Consider the following 25,421-nt stretch of genomic DNA (forward strand, 5'->3'; position numbering starts at 1 on the left):
CCTAGACTAACTCACATATGGAATCTGTTCATACATGTTAACATTCTTCAAATCAGGTCAACCAACCATATGAAGGCTCTAGCATACAGTTGGGTCCTGACTCATACTGCTCCTTATATAAAAGTTACAAAGCATTAAAGCATGTTAATTTTTAATGGATACAATAACAATAATATCAAATAAATGAGTCTTTAAAAGACTGGCTCACATCTGGAACATGTTCGCTCAACAGGTCACGATCACGTGAAGGCTCTAGCACAGTGTTGGTTACTGGCTCATTCTGTTCCTTAAATGATTGTTTCTTAGATTTAAATAAAGTTTATTCCTAGTGATTCAAATAAAAATCTCTTGAAATAAATGAGTCTCTAGAGGCAGGCTTCAGATGAACTGAGATAGGACAACAGATCTTGCTTGCAGCTTCACTAAGTACCTCAATTGACAGCCCTAATGAACCCCAGTCTTATTATAAAAAAGTACGAGGCAATAAAAGATAGTGAGTTAAGAGTGAGTGAGTGAGAGACAGCGAGTGTGTGGGTGTGTGAATATATGTGTACAGTATATACATGCATACACAGTATATCCAAGCACATACAAGTTATATTATACTTAAGCCCCAATATATACAACAAAATATTCACATGCTACTTACCCTAAACACTTTAACGCTGCTGTAGTCTTTTTGAATGTTTGAAAAGACAACTTCCAGATCTGACTGCTGATCAGCAGTTTCTACAGACATCAGGAGTTCATCCACACAAAATAATTTTTTAGGTGGTTCTTTGGTTGTTTTTTCTTTAAAGCCATTTACATCTGCTGATTCTTCACTTAATTCGATATGGTTTGATGGGTCAGATGTTTCTGCAACATCATCGCTACCTGCAGTTCCGAGATTTCCAAGGTTATTTCCCGAGATATTACCGACGCCTGCATTTGGTTCCTGCTTCTGTTCATGATCATCTTGATTTTTTGTAGTGCTAATGCCCAGTTCTTTTTTCTTTGTTTCCATTAATCTTGTTAGAACATTCTTGAAATTGGTATCAGTTTTGCTAGAAGTGTCATCTCTTGATGTAACTTGCTCTTTAAATGTTGGGCTGGCTACACAAATTCCAAAGGAAGCAAGAAATTCAGCATCATTCTCCTCAACAGCAGAAGCGTCACTTTCAGAATCAATATCCATAGGAATTTCTATGATGTCATCTAAAGAAGAGTCTTGCCTATCCTTAGTCCTATCCACAGTAGTGGGATTGTATCCCATTAGTGCAAAAAGTGAATCAGGTGGGAGTGGTGGTGGCGCAAGGTCAACCAGCATTTGTGACTGGTTCTTAATTGTTGGGGACACCAGTGGAATTTCCAAAGGCTCAGTTTTTTTTAAACTGGAGGAAAGTGTCTGGTTTGACTGTGCTGCCAATTCAGAAATTGTAGCTGGACAAGCAACAGGCTCTTTAACTATACCACCAGATGAAGCAGCAAGTGACACAAATGATGGTGCTGCTGTACAACTAGGGGGAGGGACTGGTAATATCAATGAAGCTTTCACTGGTAATGGAACCGGCAGAGATGATGTAATTCGGAATGAATTACCAGAATTATTTGATGAAATTGGCTGTGGAGGTGGAACAGGTAATGGCACTGAATTATGTGCCAAGGGTGAAGAAAACAATGATGGAAGATGAGGTGGTACTGCCACTGATGAACCCTGAATTGGGGACTGGTCAGGTTTTCTATTCGGAGGTTTAGGAGAGGTCAATACTGGTGTACCAACAGCTGACAAGCCATCTGCTGGTAGAGTAGCCTTAGTCCTGGAAGGACTTTCACTTGTCTTTGAAGCTGGAGTGTTCATTGCCTTATCTGCCTCATAACTTGGTGTAGCATTTACTATTTTCTCTTTTATCTGTTCAAAATATGAGAGAGACTTCCCAAAGGGTAAATTGACATCCAGTAAGCTTGCTCTAACATTTATTGCAGAAAAATCTGGATCAAGTAATATTGGTGAGCCAGTAGGAGAATATGGGTCATTGTCAGCACCATCCTCTGAATTCTCATTATCATCAGGGCATTCATTTAGATTATCCTGAGGTTTATCTGTTGCTGATGATGGCTCTGGCTCCAGTTTTTGTTTTGTGGATTCCACCTCTGGCTCCAGTTTTTGTTTTGTGGATTCCACCTCTGGCTTGGAATTCTCGTGAACATTTCTTTGCTTGGACATATTTTCCTTCTGTGCTTTTTTCTTTTCTACATACTCTCTTTTTTTCTCCTCACAGAGATATATTTTCAAATCATAATACTCTTTCTTCCTTCTTTCATATTCAATGTATCTTATTTTTTTCTTTTCCCCTTTCTCATCATGATATTTTTTCTTAGCATCATAGTAGCATCTTTTCATTTTTTCATAGACCCTCATTTTCTGTTTCATATCCAAATGGCTGCAGCGTTCTGCAACACTGCATACTGTTTTGACATCAGCTTTTACCTTCACCTCTTCCACTGTCTTAACATCAGCCGTTACCTTCACCTCTTCCACTGTCTTAACATCAGCCGTTACCTTCACATCTTCCACTGTCCTTGATGTCATCCTTTACCTTCACCTTTTCCATTATCTTTACATCATCCTTTGCCTTTTCCATTAACTTTATATCATGCATTTGGCTACCAACTAACTTCGATACCATATTAGCATAATCATCAGATTCTTTCCCTGAATTATCACTATCAGCTATGCTTGACTTTGTTGCCACGATGCTCGAGCTCAAATTCTCACTCTTGCTCAATGCATTGCCTCGGATACTGTTTTCCTCTCGTTCAGAATCTTTAGTTCCACAACGCAGCTCTCGTGGGCTATCTATAGAATCTGCAGGACTAAAACCACCGCTAAAATATGAATGATCATCTGTAGTTTCACATGTATTTTTAATCGGTATCATACTCCAATTATCAACTATTGGGGGTGGGGGTGCATTTGAAGACATCTCGGTCTCCACCATTTTTATTGGATGAAATGGCAAGCTTGGATATTCAGACCCAAGGCTCTTACCAGTGTTTACATCTCTTCCTTCAACCTCAAAAGTACTATTACAAGGTATCATACTTTGTTTATCAAGAACAGGAGGAGATGAAATGTGAGGAACAATTCTCTCTCGTTCCATTTGTGGTGCAACTTGTTGTCGTTGAAGCGCATATCCAAAGCTGTCATTCGCACGAGAAATATCTCTTCCCGAGAAATTTGGCATTTCCTTTCTAGCCCATCCTTCATTTATTTGTTGCTTTGACTGCAACTTATTCTCAACAGTATTTTGGTCAAGATTTCTGTTATCCACTTTTGTCTGAGAATTCCACTCCCTACCAACTCTTCGATTTTTATCATGATCAAATGTCTTACTGGAGTAATATCCACTAGGGCTTCCTGATGCAAGCATTTCTTTTCTTCGTGATAAAACTAAATTTTGTTTTTCGACAGCTGGTCCTCTTGTATCAACAGCTTTCTTCTTTGGAATCCTGAAAAATAAATTAGGATTTGTTTTAAAATGGCCTCTAATACAAGCAAGGAAATTATATCCAAAATTAAAGTACATTATATCAGAGAAGTAATATTACTACTGAATTTTACTTACTTAAAAGTGGTAATAGATGGAAGAGAATTGCAAGTAATAGTTGCATTTTCTTTGCTGACTGAATCATTTTCTCCAGTTTCTTCTTTCTTCGATCCATGATGGACAGCAAATTTTCTTCTCTGCTCAAGTTCTTTAAATTTCTTGTCTCTCTCCTTCATTTTCTCCTGCTTCCATTTGGCATGATGGTGATCCTTTTCAGTAACTTTCGGCTTTTTCTCCCTTTTGAACTTGGCAGTATTTTCCAGTTCCTTCCTCATGCTCTTTACTTCAGGTATTCTTTCTTCATGTTTTGATTTTTTCTTTTCTCTTCGTTTCAATTTGTCTTTATCTTCCCTTGTCAATTCTATAGTGTCCTTTCCTCTATTTGTTTCCATATTTATCAACTTCAACTGTTTACATTCGTCTTTATCCTTAGATCCATTTATCTTTTCACTCTTTTCATTTGCAGCTAGTGAAGTTTCAACTTCCTCAACTTTTTCAGATTCAGAGCTCTCAGGAACTAATAGAGTATTAGCATTCTTGCTTAAGTCTTCCTTCTGTTCACTTTTAGAAATAACATTTGTCTCTTCAGTAGCACTCTCTGGCTTATAACTTTTATGACCTGAAATGTTACAACAATCCTCATCATAGAGTGCAGTCTCTTTGTGATGGTCTGCTTCCTCCTGTCTGGCATGCTTTGATTCATCATCATTTTCAACAGAGCCACTTGAGTTTTCATGTGTATTTTCAAGTGTTCTTTTATCAGGCTTTTTCAATTCTGTAAATTTAGAGGCTGGTTGAATATTTAAACCTTCGTCAGCTTCTGCACTTGTATCAAGTTTCAAGGACTTGCAGTCGGCTGGTTTATCTTCAACTTTTTCCTGATCTAGTGGTAGTAACACCTTTTTTTTATCCAACAATCTTAAATACTTCTGAACTATATTTTTGTACTTTTTATCCTTAGCAATGTCCACCAAATTGACACTACAGGCTTTGCAACGATTATCTAAAATAACTCCACCCAAGACTTTAAATCTGTCTTCTTCTGGAGCCATGGTGTTCATGTGACATTTGTACTCGCCTTTGACTAAGTTAACTTTATTGTTCAAACTCTCACATTGACTAGGATTGCTTTGCTCATGCTCTTTTTCAGCATTATTCAGTTCACGTTTTTCTCTTTCATTGCAGTCAGGTTCTTTATCTGAGTCAGTAGAATTATCATCCTGATGTACTACTGTTGATATATCATCATCTGAACTCTGACTACCCAATTGCTCATTTTTGACCAGCTCTGAATTCAATAATTTATGGTTCCCAGGAACTTTGTTAGCATCAACTGAATTATCATCCTGATCTATTACTTTTGAAATACTATTCAAATTCTGATTAACCAGAAATTCTGTTTTTTTAATCTCTGTATTCAGTAATTTATGGCTCCCAGGAAGATCAGAGTTAGCTGAATTATCATCATCCTGATGTATTACTTTTGGAATGTCATCCATATTTTGATTAACCACAAGTTTAGTTTTTGTTATCTCTTCATTTGATAATTTATGGTTGTCAGGTACTTTATCAGAGTCAGTTGAATTATTATCCTCTTCCTGGTGTATTGCTTTTGACATATCACCTGATTTTTTATTAACCAAATCTTCATCCTCTGTAATTTCTCTATCAAGTTGTTTATGGTTCTTGTGCTTTTTCTTCTTCCTTTTCTTTTTTTTCCCTTCTTCATTAGGTAAAGATTCAATGCACTTTTCTTCATTAGAAGACGCTTCAATGTACTTTTCTTCTTTTTCAGAACTATTGTCTTCATGTAACCGTGAAATTTTAGCCAGAGCTTCATTTTCTCTAGTTTTCTTTTTTCTCCCGGAATCTTTTTTACTGCTTTTAACACCAGACGCAGGACACTTTTTGCTGTTTTTCGCTTTATAATTGAAGAACTTTTTCCATTCAAAGAATGAGCTGCCATAATTCTTGACAAACAATTTAACAATATCTACATCTTCCAATCCAATCTGACAAGGATTGTGAATCAAATCTTCTAAGCTAATTAATTTCAACATCAGACTAGTTCTACCTACATTATGAAACATATCCATATCAATAGCAGGTGCAAGTGAAGATTGTGAGATAATAAGAGCTGCAGTTACTTGCTCCCTGCTATAGTACTTATCATCTTCAACACGGTATCTTATATTCCTAACTACACTTGGTTCACCTGGAGACTCATCCTCACTTTTAAAAACCTTAACAGAAAACAAATTAACTGCCTGATCCACCACTGGTGGTGAATACTCTGGGGGCTCTTCTTTAATTTTAGGTTCTTCCTTCACTCTAAAGTCTTCTGCTGGATCATCAATAAAACCTACACATTCAAATTCTCCTCCAGGATCAGTATCAATAGGTTCTGATTTCACTAATGAGAGATCAATTTGTGTTTCTAACAAATTTGACTCTATACCCTGAATTACAGCTGCTGGCTCTTGTAAGTTTTCTAGGAGACTACTAGGGTTTCCAGGTATAGTACTGTTAGATTTTAACTTGTTGCCTAAACTTTCTGCATTCTCGTATGTTAATCCTGAAACATCCTCACCTGAAAGATAACTACCTGTATTTGAAATGTCCCCTGCTGAATAACATTGAGACTCAAGCAATGGTGAATTGTGACCAGGAGAATCAATTGCAAGTGTGGTGGCATCAGTTGTATTGGGCCTTAGCTCTGAGCTCCCAGCCTCATTCAATGATGCCAAACTGATGGGCCCAACATTACATACTAAATCTTCAAGCTCAGCGTCTTGGTTTGTGTCTTTTGCATTAATATTTTGAGATGAATTACTATATGACTTGTTGACAAGTTCAACATTTACAAGATTGGGTTCAGTGCTAAGTCCACTTTGTACAAGGCCACTGTCTGTATTAGAGGTAGATATGTGCTGATCATGAGCTTGAGTCACAATATTATCAGCATGGGACAAGTCAAAACCTTGCAAAATACATTGTTGCACTTCAAAGTGATGTTCATTTTCGTTGGCACTCTCAGAGGTTTGTTTTTCAAAATCATTATAACCCTCAAACTGTTTTTCAGCACTAGCATGATAATTTAGAGGTTTGTGGCCTTCATTGTCTTCATTCTCAAAAGAATTTTGTCCACAATTCCCAGACCCAGGGTCTTCTTTGCTGGTATCACTTAAAAGCTTGCATTCTGAGCTGTTATTGCTTTCAAAATTGCATCCTTCAATGCTCTCACTACCTCCAGAATTCTTTCTGTTACTATTTATATCACTCCCATTATTTTTTTCAATATCAGCAAGAATTTTATTCAGATAATCAATCTCCTCTGCTGCTGTAGATGGCTTAAAATTGGTTTCTACGGTTCTTACTTGTGGGTCCTCTGCTCCAACTTCATCCAATACAGTAAATTCCCGAAGGTCCATAACCTGTAGAAAATAACATTGAGTATTAAACAAAATACTGTATATAATTTTACATTTATTTCTAATTTTTAATTTATAAATTCAATTGATGTAACTTATAAACAATTGGGAAACATATACAGGTAGCAGCTTACTATTCAGCACTGGAAAAAATGCTGTCATTACCAATCTCAGAATAATCATGCTTCTCATCTGCTAAGTTTTCTTGCTTGGCAAAGTTCTTCTGAGCATAAACTTTCCAACATCAACAAGGAAATTGTAAGCCTATAGCAAAGCACTCTAGGCAAGTTCTTACAATGAAAATGTGTCACTAGGAGGAATCTCAAGATTAAAACCCATTATGCCAAAGCATTGGCTTGAATGACTGGCATACTGATTAAATTTTACAAAGTTTAATACTGTATGAACAATATAATACTGTACAATAAATCAAATACTTAGTGGTGTACTAGTATAAACTTTATTTGTGGCAAATAAATGAACACTATGGTGAAATGAGGACAATGACATTGTTAGTTGCCTGTCCAAAAGAGTGAGCCATTTTACCGATTTTTAATACTGTATCTACAGCATCTCTCCTAGTATAAAAAAAAAGCAACCAGCTACTTATTATGTATACAGTCTCCACAATAACTGAAAACAAATAGATAAACCGTTCTTAACAAACGACAATTCAACCCCTGAAGATAAACAAATTCCCATTAATTGGGGTAAATAAATTGACTGGCACACACCATGACTAATCCTCACAGGCAGAAGAGCAATGTAACTGACCTTATGACTATTTCAGATTGACTGCTCCTCCAGTGCTTTTCTTACTTCTTTAATCAAAATACAGGATAATGATGAATGCAGGAATATCAAACCAATGATATTAAGACTGCACAAAGATGTTTTAAGTACAGGTACATGTAATTTTTATTTCCAAAAAATTACGTCATCTTCCACAGAAAATAACCAAGACCCTTCCAACCTTATTACAGTACTGTAGTTTACCTTATCCCAGGAGGTTATCTTGAGATGATTTTGGGGCTTAGCGTCCCCGTGGCCCGGTCCTCGACCAGGCCTCCTTTTTGTTACACACCCCCAGGAAGCAGCCCGTAGCAGCTGTCTAACTCCCAGGTACCTATTTACTGCTAGGTGAACAGGGGGCATCAGGGTGAAAGAAACTATGCCCGTTTGTTTCCACCTTCACCGGGGATTGAGCCCGGAACCTCAGGACAATGAATCCGAAGTGCTGTCCACTCAGCTGTAAGGCCCCTTTCATTTTTCTTTTCCCTTTTCAGGAGGCACTAACATTTTCATGAATTACTTTCCAAATCTAACTACCTTGAGCTGGTTTCACAGGGGGAACCCTAATTTTAAAGATAAATATTGTCCTGTATTTTTTAATGTCATTAAAATGTCAAATGTCACTTGTTATTGAAAGAATTTTTTTTAAGGTCATGTCACTTGACCTTTTTTTTATTTCATACAGTAATTTTTATGCAAGAACAAAGCTAAATTTGGTATTTGCCAAAATACAAAGAATTAAGGATTTGAAAGAGAAAGGCGTTTTCAATTTTAATGAGCTTAATAAGTTGGGACGTGTAGCAAAACTAAGATTTCCTATTCAGTAAAATGAAAGGAGGGTAAATAAGAAAATGACTGTGATTAAGAATATATAAACTTATGTACAGTATGCTGTACTATATTAAGTGCAAGAGAAACTCTTAATACAAAGGATGTGAGAATATGGGGAGTATTTGGATACTATAGACTTCAAAGTAGGGGCATAGTAATGTTAGTTTGGTCTTTGTACAAACAGAGCAAAAAAAATGATCCATTATCACTAGTCGATTATTACAGCATTATTTAAGCACAGTTTATACCAAATCAAAGCTCAATGTTTACGAGTGGAATGAGATAAATGTGGAACTGGCAAAATTTTATTCAGAAAGTTTATTGTACATACCATAAATAGAGAAAGTAAATTTGCTGAGGCATTCTCATATATGTGTTCTTTCATTTAGAGTCAGTTGGCTGATGAGAAAAGTTTAAAATGTGAAAATTGCTTTTAGAGCAAAAAGCTATAAAAGTTTAGATATGCATGAGGAAATGTCATTCGGCTAGGCAAAATATATACAGTACAGTACTGTACAAGAAAATTATGAAAATGCAGTACTGCGAGACGAACCAGATAATTATTGAAAGATATTGCAACAAGAGAATGAAGAAACTAGTAGTCGATGCCAAGGTAGTTATGTAATACTATTCTGCTAAATTAGACCACTACATTCAGTTGATAAAATTGAGGATGGACAGACAGTGGGTGTAATCTACAAACCAAAATAAGGAGATGGGTTATTGGCAGGTTTAGCAGTTAAATCTACAGAGGAATGATGCTCATTATAAACTGCTGGTGTGATCTTAAAATCAAATCCAACTTGTCACATAGAAACACCATTTGCTGTTAAGAGCAAAACATTGATTAGGATGTCAAAGGCTAAGACTGTGACTACTGAACTAGCACAATAAAAGATGACAAATAAAACTTTAATTTTATTGAGAGGGAATTGGTGAATCATTAATTTAACAATGATATTATTTTAACAAAATAACAATGATTATTTTAACAATGACTCAAGTATACCAACAGACTAGGCAATCCAGCACTGTGATTAAGTTTTTAAACCTAAATTTTAAACAAAAACGATTTTTATACAGATGGCCCACAATTTGCACATTATTGCAGTATCTGCATTTCAATGGTATGTGGAAAAGCCTTTTTCAATTCCTTAGATTTGACCTATGTTTGTGGGTGAGCAACAGTAACTCCTGACAGCATCCTAGATGAAGGTAGAGGTATGATCATTTTATTGTGGGAGGAGGTTTGCCTGCTTTAGTCTACATGAACATAGATAGCTATGTAGTGCCAAAGTAGGAGACTGGGTACTTACAGTACACTATACAATAGGCAAGTATGCATGTTGTCAATCACACGGAGAATGTGGTTCCTTTGTTTGAAAATGTATGTGATTCACATACATATGGTGTGTATGCATTTAGTGTGTTTGAATACATTTTTGGAGTGGTGGGTTCATTAATGGGTTTTAAGAGAGAGTGACCAGGCGCTGATGACAGCAATAAAAAGTCCCACATGGGGGCAACCAGACACTCACCAGAGGCAATAGTAAACAGCGGATATCTTGAAAAAATCCAGCAAATGTCACATTGGCAGAAAGGCCTCAGCTCTTTTATCAAGCTACCTTGGCTGATGCATGTTTGTCTGCTTAACAGCGCTGCAATGGGGCTAGCTCCAACCAATTGCCGACTAATGAAAAAATCAAAATAAATTGTTTCCAGCAAGAGAAGAAAATAACATTGATGATTCTGGCAGAAATAAAGATTATGCTCAGGGCTCAATGAAAGTGATACCGACATTGATATTATCACACGTGTGTCTATTCCCAGAGCAAGACCTGCACCATCACATCTCCTGCTGCGGCCTCATACACCACAAGACATGCCATGTGGGTATGTACAACCTTTGGGCTGTGAACATGTGGAAGATGACTCATTTTCAGATTTAGTGGTGTGGAATCTGATGATAATTTTATGAGTCCTGTGGCTAGTGGTAGTGGTGTATGTGTTGTTACAAGGCATAACTTTCCTACACCAGCTGCTTGCCAAGCCAAACCCCACCTTGTGATGTCGCATGAACATTTAACCGAGTGTTCCGTTGTAACAGAAGGTAGCCAAAATTGTCAAGACCAAAGAAGGCATACTGACATCTCTCAGGCACACAGAACCTTCCAGGGTACTTCTCGCAGGAATTTCTGGCATGAATTTTCTTGTAACACTCTGCAAGTTTAGCTACTGACGTTCTTGTGCAAAATCTTTTTCCTTGCATTACTTATTAGGGAAGCTCACCTCAAAGACCCATCATTTATTGAGCATGCACATTGATTTCCTACTGTTGTATGGATCCTGCATGTTGGTCCCGCACCCAGTATACAGAAGGACAAATACAGTACAAGCAAGAGGAAGCAGAAAACCTCATGATTAAAAGGTAAGCCAAAAATTCTCCCAAGAAGCAGATAGGGACCTCTCAACTTAGCCACATTTAACACAGAAAAGGCAAATAATACATGGCAATAGCCCATAGCATGAATCATCCTAATGGATCAAGTATATTGATACCGGACAACTTAACATTTAGCGAGCATAAAACAAATGGAAATCAGTAAGGAAAATGATAGTATGGATTATTAAAATCTTCAAATAAAGGGATTCCACCACAATGCTCCTACTCATATCACTTGTGCTTTCCCCCCTCCCCACCCACATTTGATTATCATTCCCCTTTCAAAACAGGAGAGATTTCCAGAAATAAAAGGAATTCAGAGAATACACACTACATGCATACACAGTAAAGTACTTAAATTACTAGGACAGTCTCAAAGCACTCAAAAGTTAACTCTGGAAAGGAAACAAGAAAAGTATTACACAATATATTATTCTGTACATAGAAGATACTGAAAGACCTGGTCCTAGCTATGCACAACAAAGTAATTTATTGGAGCAAAAGATATGGTAGGAAATGCAGAGTTTTCCCAGTGAAGAAAAGAGCTGCCATGGGCATAATCAAATGACAATGTATGAACATCAGAGATGCACTGCTCTCCAACCTCCTCTCGCCAAATACAGTACAGTACAGTATATGAAATATTTCTGGAGCACAAGTAGAGGCTTTCAAGAGACTTTAGACAAGTTCCTGCAAAGGTGTTGGATAAGCCAGATTGAAATTAATATGTGGGCCATTCCAATCTAAGCCTTTCAGATTAAGTTATCGCAAGACAAGCCTAGCACTAGGCTAGATTTTTAAGAGTACAACTCCTGGAACCGTCTCCACGTAAACAGGGCTAGACGAGAATGTGAATGGTCATAAAGACCAAAATACACTGACCACTCACTGAGTTGGATCACATTAACTTGAATCTAAGGGAAATTGACCAATATCATGGCTGAGTTTGATGGTCTTTTCAGACAAGCTCCAAACAACAGTCTAAGCTCACAAATTCAGATCTTATGAGAACATCCCCAATCAAAGGGCACATTTGAATTAACAATTTCCACATGCAGTACAGTATAATAAACATAACACATTTTTAATTTTATTCTTGATACAAATAAAATGAAATTATAATAACAGAAATGTCACCTTACCTTGGTGTGGTCAAAGGCTGTCTTGATCACTGAAGCACTTTAATTCTGTACATTAACCCGTACATTAACCCAATCTAACCATAAAATTCTGCACTGTACAAGTACTGTACTTGGCAATTTCCAATTCTACTCCCTTTTACCAAAACCAAGGAAAATAGTCAGGCTAGACACAGACTGCGAGGGTGAATAAACAGGCTAGAGTCTAGTTACTCAGACACCCCAACCCCCCCTTAACCATACGAGTGCTTATCGCCTATCATTGGAGCGTAAAAATGCTGCAAAAAAAACATTTACTTGTAAATAAAGTAACCCCCCACCCCAAGATCGAACTACTGACCTTCCCAGAAGGCAACCTCGCAACAATCAATTACTGTACTGTACAATTACTTTATGCCAATTACAATTACTTACCACAGCAAGCAATTACAATTACTCCTGGGGTACCTATGTACAGTACTGCTAGGTGAACTGGGGGCAGTTAGCAAAGGAAATGCATCCAACCATTTCAGTCAGACAAACCAGGAAGACACAATCTACCTAAACTTCCTATACTTGCTTTATCTGCTGACTTTTTATAGAAATTCTGTAGATTGGTTAAGCAGGACATACCTAATCTGAAGCAACACTGGTGTCAGGAGCAAAGGTTTGTAAATTACAATACAGTATTCACTATTCTCCTGATTATCCTTTCTAGTAGTTAATATCTTGAATATGTGTAAAATGATGCCTGTTTTCTAATGTTGTAATTAGGGATTTTGTCTTTGCCTGTTCGTGCGTAACTTTTCAAGTAGCTTGCTCAGCTTTTTTAGGGATCCTTTTATGATCCATGGAGAAACTGATTCACATCTGCTTCTAATCCTGTTTGGCTAGTTTCACGTTCGCATTCAGTTTTGAAAACTTTATGCAATCTTTCATTTCAACCCATCCTCCTGTTTAGATAGTACAGGTACTTATTGTCCATACTCCTGTTTAGATAGTACCTATTGGAAAATAGGTACTATCTGACTATTGTCAATAGTCAGAATTCGTACATTCTTAGCTGTTAGATAGTAGTATACAGACTAGTAAGTTATTCTTTTAAAATAAATGAAGCAAAAACACAAACGTAAATATTCCTAGGACTAGTATAGCACACACACATGCACTACATTCGGTCAAAGATATCGTTTATTAGGCCTAAAGAGGTTAGGATGGGTTAGTTTAGTTTGTCAAAGCAACACACACATAAAAAAAATAGTTTTCCTGGTTTGTCAAACTCAATACTGTAGTTCAGATATCTATGTTCTAATTTCGTTGTACGTCGGTATATATATGTACTATGGTCCTTATCGTTACTTAAGTACTAGCAAAACAGGAGGATGGGCTGTTCATTTAGTACAGCACATCCTTTATTGCCATTTAATGCATGCTACCATATTACAATACTTATTTCACATGAACCCTTTAACTGCAAATATCAACCAGGGTTATGTAATTAGTGGAGTGCGTGCAAACACAGTTAACTTTAGGTCTAGAGTAAGATCTTAAACATCTACAGGTACCTGGGGCTCACATCAGCTTCCTCAGGTTTCGATGTAAACAAATGCCATGGAAAAAATTGGGAAAATTGGAATCATGGAAAAAAAATGTGGGCACCCTGTGCTTCCTGGGGGTGGAGGCCTGGTCGAGGACTGGGCCGCGGGGACACTAAAAAGCCCCGAAATCATCTCAAGATAACCTCAAGATAACCCTTAATAGGTGAGTGCCTCAGTAATACTAATAAAGCATCCATGGACAGCACATATAGCATTATCATAGACTACACTGCCCAGCACTCCCACCCACCATGGAGCCCAACATGGAGAGGAGAGGCACAAGCACATGTGAAAGCAATTTCTGAGGTAACAAACAGTATACACGGGTCACCATTTGAATGGTTTAATAGTATCCCACGGACTGATAGGAATACCAACCCCACACTGCCAACTTGACCTGATATTTAACTAGGTGGGCTAACTAGACAAGCCAACTGATCCAGATGGGCCACACTGGACCACCCATTTTACCCCCAGTGCCCCAAACAAAGCAACGTGTTGCTCCTTGGGGGCTGCAGCTGCTACGTAGGCTCAACTACCAGATAAGGCAACATAGGGGAAAGTACAGGTCACCATGTACCACTAACACACACGAGGGCAGTTCACTTGTGGACCATCACAGCAGACTGGAGGGAAGCACAAGCCATCCCCATCCACCGATGGGCAGTGCATGAGAGCCCCCCCCCCCCTCACCTAGTTGAGGAACCACTCACCAAGAGGAATTAGTTGCAAGAAAATCTTGCAATTGTGATGAGTTGCCAACTACTTGTACTTTTTTGCTATACTGTAATTATAAAAGCAATCATTTAACTAAATTCTGTACAAGTAATTGGGAAGTAATCATAACATTGTGTAATTAAACACCATTTTTTTAGATTTTTATGCAAGCCCTTAATTTTCATCAGATCCTAATAAAATATTTAGACAATATACAAATCAGCAGGCTTTATTAAATAATATTAGATAAGTTTAAAAAAATCATCACGGTAGAAGTTTTTGGGTAAAAAAATTAAATTTATTTATTATTATTAGGAAACAATTTAGTTTTCCTCTATTACTACTGAATAACTTTTTCTGGTCTTTCCAATGATATCATGAAAATGACCATGCAATTATATTTGAAGAATCTTTATTAAAAAAACTGTTGTGGATTTATTTGTAGTTTTAACGGTTTATAATAACCATGCTGATGTTTTAAGTACTGTACAGATTTCAGAATTAAACACTTTCGGCCGGGCATGACAGCAATGCTGCGTCATCAGTTTACTGTCGGTAGTCTCGAGGATGACGCATTGCTGCGTCGTCCACTAAAATAATCGCCAAAAACCAGGTTTTTATCCGATTTTTGGGGGACTGTTTGGTAACTGTCAACAAGCCGAATGCAATCTGTGACTATAATACAAACATGAAAGGTGTTGATCACTTTGACCAAATGATCAAATATTATCACTTCATAAGGAAAACTCACAAATAGATGAAGAAAATTACCTTCTATTTTGTGCAAATGGCTATCTACAATGCTTATGTGATGTAGAACTACTACACAAAAAATACTAAACTATAATACTAAATATACTAAAATACTAAATACTAAACATTTGCGGGCAGGAATTGGGAGTGTAGCTGGAAGGCGTCTGGGCCCTCACTCGCGGCTAACACGTGGCCCGTCTTCAACTCGTCGGCGGGTGGAGCGTGACCAGGTTTTTTATTTTACCTGTATATGCTAATGTTCCTCTAGAGAATTCTATTGCAAACCTATTGATACCAAAATGAAAGACCTAGGACGAAAATTGAGGTGACCAGAGTGAAAAGTGAACACATTTTATCGCTTTTGTGCGGTCCTGGGTAACTCATTCGCACTTTCTCTGTTTGCTGCGGGTAATTAGCCGGGCTTTTGGAGTTTATATGCCTTTAGTGCTGTAGAGAATTCTATTGCGAACACAATGATACCAAATTTAATATTGTAGGACGAGAATTGAGGTGACAAAGTTGAAGAGAGTGTAAACTTTTCAGAATTAACGTGCGCTCCCAGTGAAACGCTGGGACCCATATCGCATAGTTGAGGGGTGGCGCGCGGGAGTGTGCGAAAGTGTTTTAAAACACCATTCAAGAGTCAAGTTGACTAAGGCAACAAAAGATTAAATTAAACAGAGACATATTTACATATGTGCACAGATAGATAATAATTACTTCAAAATTTCCACATTACAGTACAACTTTAGTATGTTTTATATTTACTCAACATATGCATATACAATACTGAATGGAGATTTTCATAATAAATAATGGTAGAAAATATAATTTATACATAATGTATAAAAAGTAATAATCATTAATGTGTCAAAAGTGTGCAACTCTTTAAAATGACTCATGGTTATTGAACAAGACCTGTTGAGGAATACATTAAATACTTGCACATTTTTTCAGATGGAACTGAAGTGCAAACATGATACTGTATTCCTCAAATAGGTCTTAGAAAATGCATAAAAGTGTTACAGTAGTACAGTATTTTAATTTAACATCAGACATTTCCAATGCCTGATAAAAATGAACAACACTAATACTGTACAATTTTCTCCTTGTCATAGACTGTGACAATATCTAACTGTTTATGTCCCTAAAGCCAACAAAATATAAACAGACTATACTTATCTTTATTGGGTCTTAAGATATCAAACTAATTAATATCCACAACAGTAAAAAAAAAAAAAAAAAAAAGTAAGTTACACGTGCAAAACTGTAATCAATTATACAAAACTATCAATTTCAGGTGGATATAAAATAATAAACTTGAATTTCTCCCAAACATACATTCTTACTATTTGAAGCCTGAAATCCCATAGCAAACTAATTCAAAATTGGTATAACAGTACAGCAACTCAAAATTGGTTTAACAGTTTTTAATATCCTATTTCTCATAAATATACAGTATTCCCTTTAGAAAGACAAAACAGAAAGCTGAACATTAAGTGCATTATTGTACAACATATTTAAGAAACCAAACAAATTTACTGCATGTTTCACTATAAAATCACTAGTGCAATGCACACTTCATATAAAGTTTTGTACAGTATAATTAATACATAGACGCATACCATTTCGAGACTACTGTGAGTAATAGGTATGTTTACTCTTCAATATACCATACCATCACATTCTCATAATTTTTTTTTAAACCAAGCAGAAACTGGTAGTCTAGTTTTAAAGCGATTACAGCTTGTGTTCTGGAGAAATACATGCAGAGTAAAACTTCCTATACTGGAAATGGATATGTATGGATGAGCTGTGGGAGGCAGGACTGAATCTGCAAATGAGTTTGAAGGCTTCTGCTCCTGTAACCTCTTAGTCAGAGGTGTTGAGTTAGGGAAAGGGGATGGCTGGAAACCAACTGGCAAATTATAATACCATGTGTCCCTTCAACCTTTGAAAAGCCTCAGCACCTCTTTCCAGGACACAAGGTTTCCTGAGGATGAATAGATTGATGGGGAGGGGGGTGGTTGAGAAGGTAATGTGGTGATTGCCATCCATATGCTTCCTCCCATTGTAAAATTTGGTTTCCATTTCTGGTCCATCTTCTATCTTTCTTATATTGCCTTTCTTCTTTTTTCCAGTTGGAAGGGCCTCACTTTCTTCAGGGTTCATATCTTGACAGATATTAACAGTACACCTCACAAATTATAATATACCTTCACTAGAATACAGTAACACTATCCTCCTTCCTGGGACACATCAGAGTATACAGTATTGAACAAGATCTTTGGTTTTACATAGCCTTTCATAAAACAATTTTAAACAGCCTTCAAGTTTATCTCTCGTGTGTATATCACATTATTTTGCTCATATTCAATAATTTTCAAAATTTATTCTGTTTAGTCATCACAGCCATTTTGTTTTGTTACATAATTAAATATTATTTTAAGTTGGGACCTGTCTTCCTTTTGTCATATATTTTTAGAATGTTTCTACTAATTTTGTACTGAATGGTATCCTGTAGTGTTTGTGGAGTCTGAATCTCAGGTAGGTTTGTCAGTTTGTACAGTTTCTGTATTGGCTTCATGATTGATTTCACTTTGCTTAGTTTTCCAATACATACCCATTATTAAACCTTTTGTTTTATATGGGATGGTGTTTATTTTCTGGATGTTTTGTATTCATGATACTGTACATGTACAAGTTGTAAATTATAATCCTGTATAGAAATTAATATTCTGTACATTTTTGGATAGTACTGTATAAATTCACTGTACAGTACATCCAGTTCAGTTTATCTTAAAACATTACTTTAGTACAATATAAATCGCTCTTTATAAAAATACCTTTTGTTTTCTTATTCCTAGTCCAACTCATAATTTGCTCCATGCACTGCTGATGTCAAATACAGTAGTATACCTACTTCTTTACTTCTAAATCCTAGTTTCAGAATAGTCATTATAGCACTGTACCCCAGTTCTCTCTTATTCCTTGCCTCTTAAACTTTGATGAATAAATAAGCATATCATTAAATATATGAAACTTTGATTCCCTCTTGGTTCCCGTTCTCGTATTCAAACGATTCAGTTTAATTTTTCCGTTTTACATTCAAAAGCGTAAAAATGCTTATCAACCATGCCCAATAAAGAAAAAAATCCCCTACAATACTTCAACATTCAATTGTAAAATCTTGGTGGAATTCCAAATTACCAAAGAATTATACTATTATTGCAATTCCAAACGCATGTTTAAAATCATTCAACAAATTTGCCAATCTATTTCCTCTCTGGATAAATCTGTCTCCCAAATTTCCTTCGAATGTTACCCCATTTCATATAAAATAAATAAATAAATAAATGTTTATTTAGGTAAGGTACATATATACAAGAAATTTTTTACAAAGATTGGTTGACTTATAGGTAGAGCTAGTACATACAATGCCTAAAGCCACTATTACGCAAAGCGTTTCGGGCATAATGTGAAGTAAATACCAGATTACCCCAAATCAGATTATACAGTAACATTTTCTTTATTATCCAATAATAAAACAGTGTTATTGTCAATCATACCACGATTACGAAGTTAAGGTGCAAAAATGAAACTCTAGTGTATATGAATTCAATAAGACTAAATTAAAATTTATTTTTTATACTAAATACTTAAATTTGAAGTAACTTAACTAACAAAATGCATTATTTTCTCAAAAAAAAAAAAAAAGAATAAAACAAAAAGTAATATTAATGTATCTTGAAATCTAGATACTATGCAGTACATTACTGTAGAGTAAAATGAAAATTTTGGTCTCCAATATTTCAGATAAGCTTCACAGTACAGTACAATGTAATGCACAGTATTCTCATGAGCATGCACTTGTCTATTATCCACAAGTCATCAACTATTAATTGAAGAAAATATAAATACTAGTCGAGTAATTCATAACATGCAAAATTTGACTGAAAAGAAAAAATTACCTTAAACAGAAAACTCTACTGCTTTGCTTGGCCATTTTATAATGAACAAACTGCAGGTTTAGCTATTAAAACGGTACAAAATGTCGCATTTGTGGATACTGTATTTTATTGATCAATCAACCACCTTGTTTATCCAATTGGAACATTAAAAATAAAACCACACAGCTAGCACAATTTTCGAACTCACCAAACCCATTGACACATTAGATTAGTCACAAATTTTGTTTGTTGGACAAAATATTTAACTCGCTTATTTCCTCAAGTTCTTATCCCCTTTGACCCATAGCCATTTATAAATAAATACTGCATAGCATTGTACAGTATTAGAAACTGTGGTAATATTTTGTTTACTTTGTCTACTAATCACCTAATTGTGCTTGCAGGGGTTGAGCTATGGCTCTTTGGTCCTGCCTCTCAACTGTCAATCAACTGGTGTACAGATTCTGGAGCCTATTGGGCTCTATCAAATCTACATTTGAAACTGTGTATAAAGTCTGCCTCCACTACATCGCTGCCTAATGCATTCCATTTGTTAACTACTCTGACACTGAAAAAATTATATATAATGTCTGTGGCTCATTTGGGTACCAAGTTTCCACCCGTGTTGCCTTGTTTGTGTTCCACCCATGCTAAATAGTTTGTCTTTGTCCACCCAGTCAATTCCCCCGAGAATTTTGTTGGTTATCACGTCTCCCCTTACTCTTCTGTCTTCCAGGGACGGTAGGTTCAGCTTCCATAGCCTTTCCTCGTAGCTCATACTTCTCAGTTCTGGGACTAGTCTGGAGGAATTCCTCTGAATCTTCTCTAACATTGTCTTGTGTATAACTGAACACACACACAGTGTTACAGTGTGTGTGCTGGCATTTACAGCCAGCATACACTAGCCTTAAGAGCAGTAGCAAATGGAACACAACATATACAATTAAGTACTAACATAGCTTCCAAACATCTTTGGTCAATAAGTCAGAGATGATATGTGTGCATTTTTATTACATCTTGCACTGTACATAGAAAACTGTAATCAGTGTGCTACAAGTTCAACAGAAAATTGTTATGGGTTGACCAGATATGTTACAAACTGGAAATGCTTTGATCTGGGTTATATGATATCATATAACCCAGTTATATGACATTTGCATCTCACTCCTAATCTTAACTAACCATCCTAGCATAATCTAACCTAATCCTAATATGTGTAACATAATTTGACTACGAGTTAAAATAAGGTGACTTGTTAGTACTGTACACTATTAAATTCTTAGAAAATACTAAACACTGCAAAATACTGCAATGTATAACAATATATAATATATTGTATATGCAGACAATAAGTCACAATAACATGGCCATGATATGATCTCCAATCCACACATCAAAAAATTAAAAAACAACAATGTTTCGGTCCTGGATGGACCAAAACGTTGTACTATACTTTCTTCATTATCTGACTTGTGGTTTGGATATCCTTTAATATATTTTATTCACTACAGTATTTTGGTGATCAATTATACTGCTTGCTGCTACATTCACTGATGCAATAGTGTGTAACATGTAACATTTACTACCTATTTAATATTAAGGATTGCATTATTTTTTATAAGAATTTGCAGTACTGTATATACAATATATGCAAACCTGAAAAACCTACCTAAGCTATGAATTGTGATTACATTGGATACAGGTAGAGTTGACCTGTTACAATTTAGACTCTGGCCCATGAGACATTTTACAAATTTGGAATTACTGAAATACTGTATAACAATGTATTCAACCCAAAACACACAGCTAAAGCACAATTGCTAGCAGAGTCATCACTTTTAGTGTTAGGCCTGTCAATTTTGGGCCAAATTCTAAACCCTTACTTGCGATAATGGCTGCCAGGTTCTGAATACAGCACAACTGAAACAGCACTGCCTAAATACAGTAATTTAACCTACCATAATCTGATTGTTGAATGCAGTTTAGAATCAGGATTGACAATATACAACTGGGAAATGGTCAAATCATAAACAGGCATCTTGAAAGTTGATTTCTATTTCATAAAACCAAACCTGTATACAGTATTTCATTAAGTATAAGTTCAGTTTGAATATGTTAGATTAGGTTCAATAGTTAGGTTGATTTTTTTTTTATTATCAGGGGAAAGAGCCAAGCCATTACGACTTTATAGCACTGGCAACGGGTCACGATAAGGATTTGGGATGGGACGGGGGGAAGGAATGGTGCCCAACCACTTGGACGGTCGGGGATTGAACGCCGACCTGCATGAAGCAAGACCGTCGCTCTACCGTCCAGTGAAGGTGGCTGGACAATGGCTGGCTAGTTAGGTTGAGACTGACTTGGCTGAGTTAGGGTGGGTAAATTTTAAAACCCACTAGCAAGCTGCCTTGGGCAACAAGCATCCATTAAGAGAACAGTACCAAAATAATTAACCCTTCAGAATGAATAATAGGAAATTGGGAATATTAAATTAACATGAAGCATGTATTTGAGAAGGTAAGAAAACTTTACCAAAAATAACTCAGTGGCTTTCTGAGATAAACACCAGCATTAAATGACAAGTGTCAAGTATCAGGAACAATTTTACTATTTCATGATAGATAAAAATTACTTTCAAATTTCTGTTTCTTGCATTAATGTTATTGAGAACATGCAAAATAAAACTGCAGGATACTGCAAAGGCATATTGGCCTACATGAGGCCACTCCTATATACCCACTCAAATAATTCTGTCAGTACTACAAATAGAACTATTAGATATGATTGTATTGCTTACATTAAGTTGGTACCCTGGTATTGCGACTGTAAGCACTTATCTGGTATGTCCATCATATTGTGGACCCAACAGCAAGCACCTCCATGAACACCGAAAAATAGTATTCTGAAGTCTTACTCTGGGTAATGTCTTGTGATACTGACCATACAAACCCCTCCTCAACATAAAACATTCCAAGCTCTCATATATCCCGACCCGCATACTGAAAACAACACTGCCAACGAGTCTCTTGCGTAAAAAGTCCTTCAGGGGGAGGAAAAATATCGAAAATATCAGCAGCAGCGTCGCAAAAGTAGAATGTTTTCCAATGTAAACAAAATTATCAGGGGCTGTCACGCATAACATTGTTAAATAAAGAATCATTTGTATGTAGTCTTTAAGCTTGGAAGGTCTGGTAAGAAGGCGGGTGTGTGAAAAGCTGGGTTGATGAGAGAGGTACGAGGAGGACTGTGGTGCGTGGAACACCCGCCAGCGCAGGCCCCACCAACACCCTCAGTCAATTACCCACCGTTTACTACCATTCTCCTCCTTTGACTCCTCCGTAATACCAAGCGGGCGCCTTCTTTATGAAATCAGTGTGCTGAGTATGACATTCTATTAACGTTCAGCATCAAAAACAAAGCAGGGTAAATACTTACGTTACGCAGACGTTACTACCTTCTCTTGATCGACAAGATGGAGTTGTTCCAATACCACTGTGGTTCCAGCGTTTCATTGTCGTAAATCAACATATTAGATATGTATAAAACTGCGATAATTTTAGAATATTACATATTGAAAAGCTCTGACTATATTTGACTTATTTTAGATAACTTAATAGGCTTTTAAGCACACCAGCACTTTTTTCTAAAGGCTCCATATGACAGGTCTTTATTTGAACCCCCATTATCCCAAAGATGTTATATATAATACTGGGTTTTACTTACCCTCCAACGCAATGTGGTTTTTGAGTGGTGTTTACTTTTATGAGGACAAAAACCATCTGAAACGTAATATGAAAATAAAGCGTGTTAATTATAATGAATTATATAGATTCTTGTGCACCCAATACACATCCTGTGAGTGGCAGATCCTTGCTGTGAATAACATCCAGTTTTACATGATGTATTTATAACAAATGAACGTGAGCGAATAAGTAGCTGTATTTTTATTAACAAATTTAGGTAGGTAGCGGAATATTACAACGTAAAATAACTTTTCGATTTGGCCCATATATGATGTAAAAATATAAATATGCAAAACCATGGCAACTATTTAATGTGACGTCACGTGCTGCGTTGCCAGACGCAACATGAAGGGTCATCACTTATTTACGCATGCTCGCGTGTATCTATCGTGTTGTGCTTGCGTTTTAAGCTTCGGCTTTTTAGTCCCACTTCTTATCATCTAATTGACTAATGTTTGGCAGTACAGTTGGGTTCGTTTCCAACTCACAATCGGGAATCCCGGGTTAGAATTTTGGGCGGGACAGAAGTGTTTCTGTCCAGCCCAGGTACAGCACGTCTTCATCAACAAATGCCAAATGCTCTTTAATGCAGCCGCCAACTCCCTTGATTATGAATGAAATACGATTTACACACGACTCACAACTGATGACGTTCGAACATTTCTCGAACAGTGCTTCGCTGACAACTTTTGTTCGAATCACAACACTGTAAATGCTCAAGCCCGTCCTTCAAACAATGACCCAAAAATGATTCCATGCCAGCCTGTCCTCCAAACAAAGACCCAAAAGTGATTCCATGCCAGCTCGTCCTCCAAACAAAGACCCAAAAGTGATTCCATGCCAGCTCGTCCTCCAAACAAAGACCCAAAAGTGATTCCATGCACCCGCCAAATCCCCAGTTTATGAATGAAAAACGGTTTACACACGACTCACAACTGATTTTGTTGTGAGTCATGGGTACACTTCCGGAACGAGACGAATTTTGTTCGAACCACAACGCTATAAATGCTCAGCCCGTCCTCCAAACAAAGATCCAAAAGTGATTCCATGCACCCGCCAAACCCCCTGTTTATGAATGAAAAGCGATTTACACACGACTCACAACTGCTGACGTTCGAACATATCCGGAACAAGTGCTTCACTGACGAATTTTGTTCGAATCACAACGCTATAAATTCTTCACCCACGTACTACAAATACAAATAATCGCCAACAGAACCTAAACACCTGACCTAACCTATCCTATGCCTATATATACACAATATGCTAATATATTATAATATTAATTTATACTTGAGAAAATTCCCGTTTTGAATGAACAGCATGTTAAAATTTATGAATGCGTCTGTGGGGTTGACCGCTGAATGTAATGGACTTGAGTCGAGGACGGGTTGCAGCGCTTCACCCACGTACTACAATCGACTTCAGAATGGTCCAGGACTGACCGAAACGTCGTCGTCCCTTCACCTTCTAGTGTGTGGTCTGGTCAACACATACTACAAATAATCGCCAACAGAACCTAAACACCTAACCTAACCTAATCTACGCTTATATATGCACAATATGCTAATATATTATAATAATAATTTATATTTGAGAAAATTTCCTTTTTGAATGAAGAGGATGTTAAATTTTATGAATGCGTTTATGGGGTCGACTGCCGGATGTAATGGACTTGAGTCGAGGACGGGTTAAAATGCTTAAAACAACAAGAGACCCTAGAGCTGCCAGCTTCCTTTTCCAGCGCCTCAGTGTGGCGATACAGAGGAGAAATGCATACTTCATTCAGGGTTCCTACCCGTCATCTGAGGACATTGAGGAACTCAACAACATATGATAATCATCTTTGTACCTCATACGTAACTCCTTTTTTTGTAACAAAGTTTAAATAAAACAAACATATATGTGTGAATGGGGGTGGTAAGAGAAGAAAATATTAAAGTGTTCAGTGAGAATCCACAAGATCTTCTCCTTATTTTCCTTATTTATACTTCTTATTTTCTTCTCCGAGGCTATGGGTCCCCACATTTGCTCCAGAGGTGGTACCCTCACAACTTTATATATATATATATATATATATATATATATATATATATATATATATATATATATATATATATATATATATATATATATATATATATATATATATATATATTGCTGGTGTTGACTTCTTAATGTGTAGTGCCTCGCAAACGTCAAGCCGTCTGCTATCGCTGTATCTATCGATGATTTCTGTGTTGTTTACTAGGATTTCTCTGGCGATGGTTTGGTTGTGGGAAGAGACAACAAATTATATTAGGGCTCAGATATGGTGTAATTGGCGTAGGAAGGTTAGGTTAGTTTAGTTTTTCAAAGCAACACAAGTAAACAATAGTTTTCCGGTTTGTCTAACTCAATAGTTCAGATTTCTGCTTCCTAATTTCGTTGTATGTCAGCCCATATATACTATAGT

At 36.6% G+C, this 25,421-nt stretch overlaps 1 protein-coding gene across 1 annotated transcript in view; it reads right to left on the reverse strand.

Annotated features, from left to right (window-relative positions):
* The window catches only part of LOC123762906 (uncharacterized), a 43,648-nt gene extending 20,926 nt beyond the window's left edge, over window positions 1–22,722 (reverse strand). Inside the window, 4 exon segments of the mRNA XM_045749675.2 lie at window positions 650–2,569; window positions 2,571–3,492; window positions 3,609–7,024; window positions 22,659–22,722. Of these exon segments, the coding sequence (XP_045605631.2) occupies window positions 650–2,569; window positions 2,571–3,492; window positions 3,609–7,021 (6,255 nt within the window). The 5' untranslated portion in view covers window positions 7,022–7,024; window positions 22,659–22,722.
* Between the last annotated feature and the right edge of the window lie 2,699 nt (window positions 22,723–25,421).

The sequence above is a fragment of the Procambarus clarkii genome, chromosome 47 (assembly GCF_040958095.1).
Source record: "Procambarus clarkii isolate CNS0578487 chromosome 47, FALCON_Pclarkii_2.0, whole genome shotgun sequence".
NCBI lineage: Eukaryota > Metazoa > Arthropoda > Malacostraca > Decapoda > Cambaridae > Procambarus > Procambarus clarkii.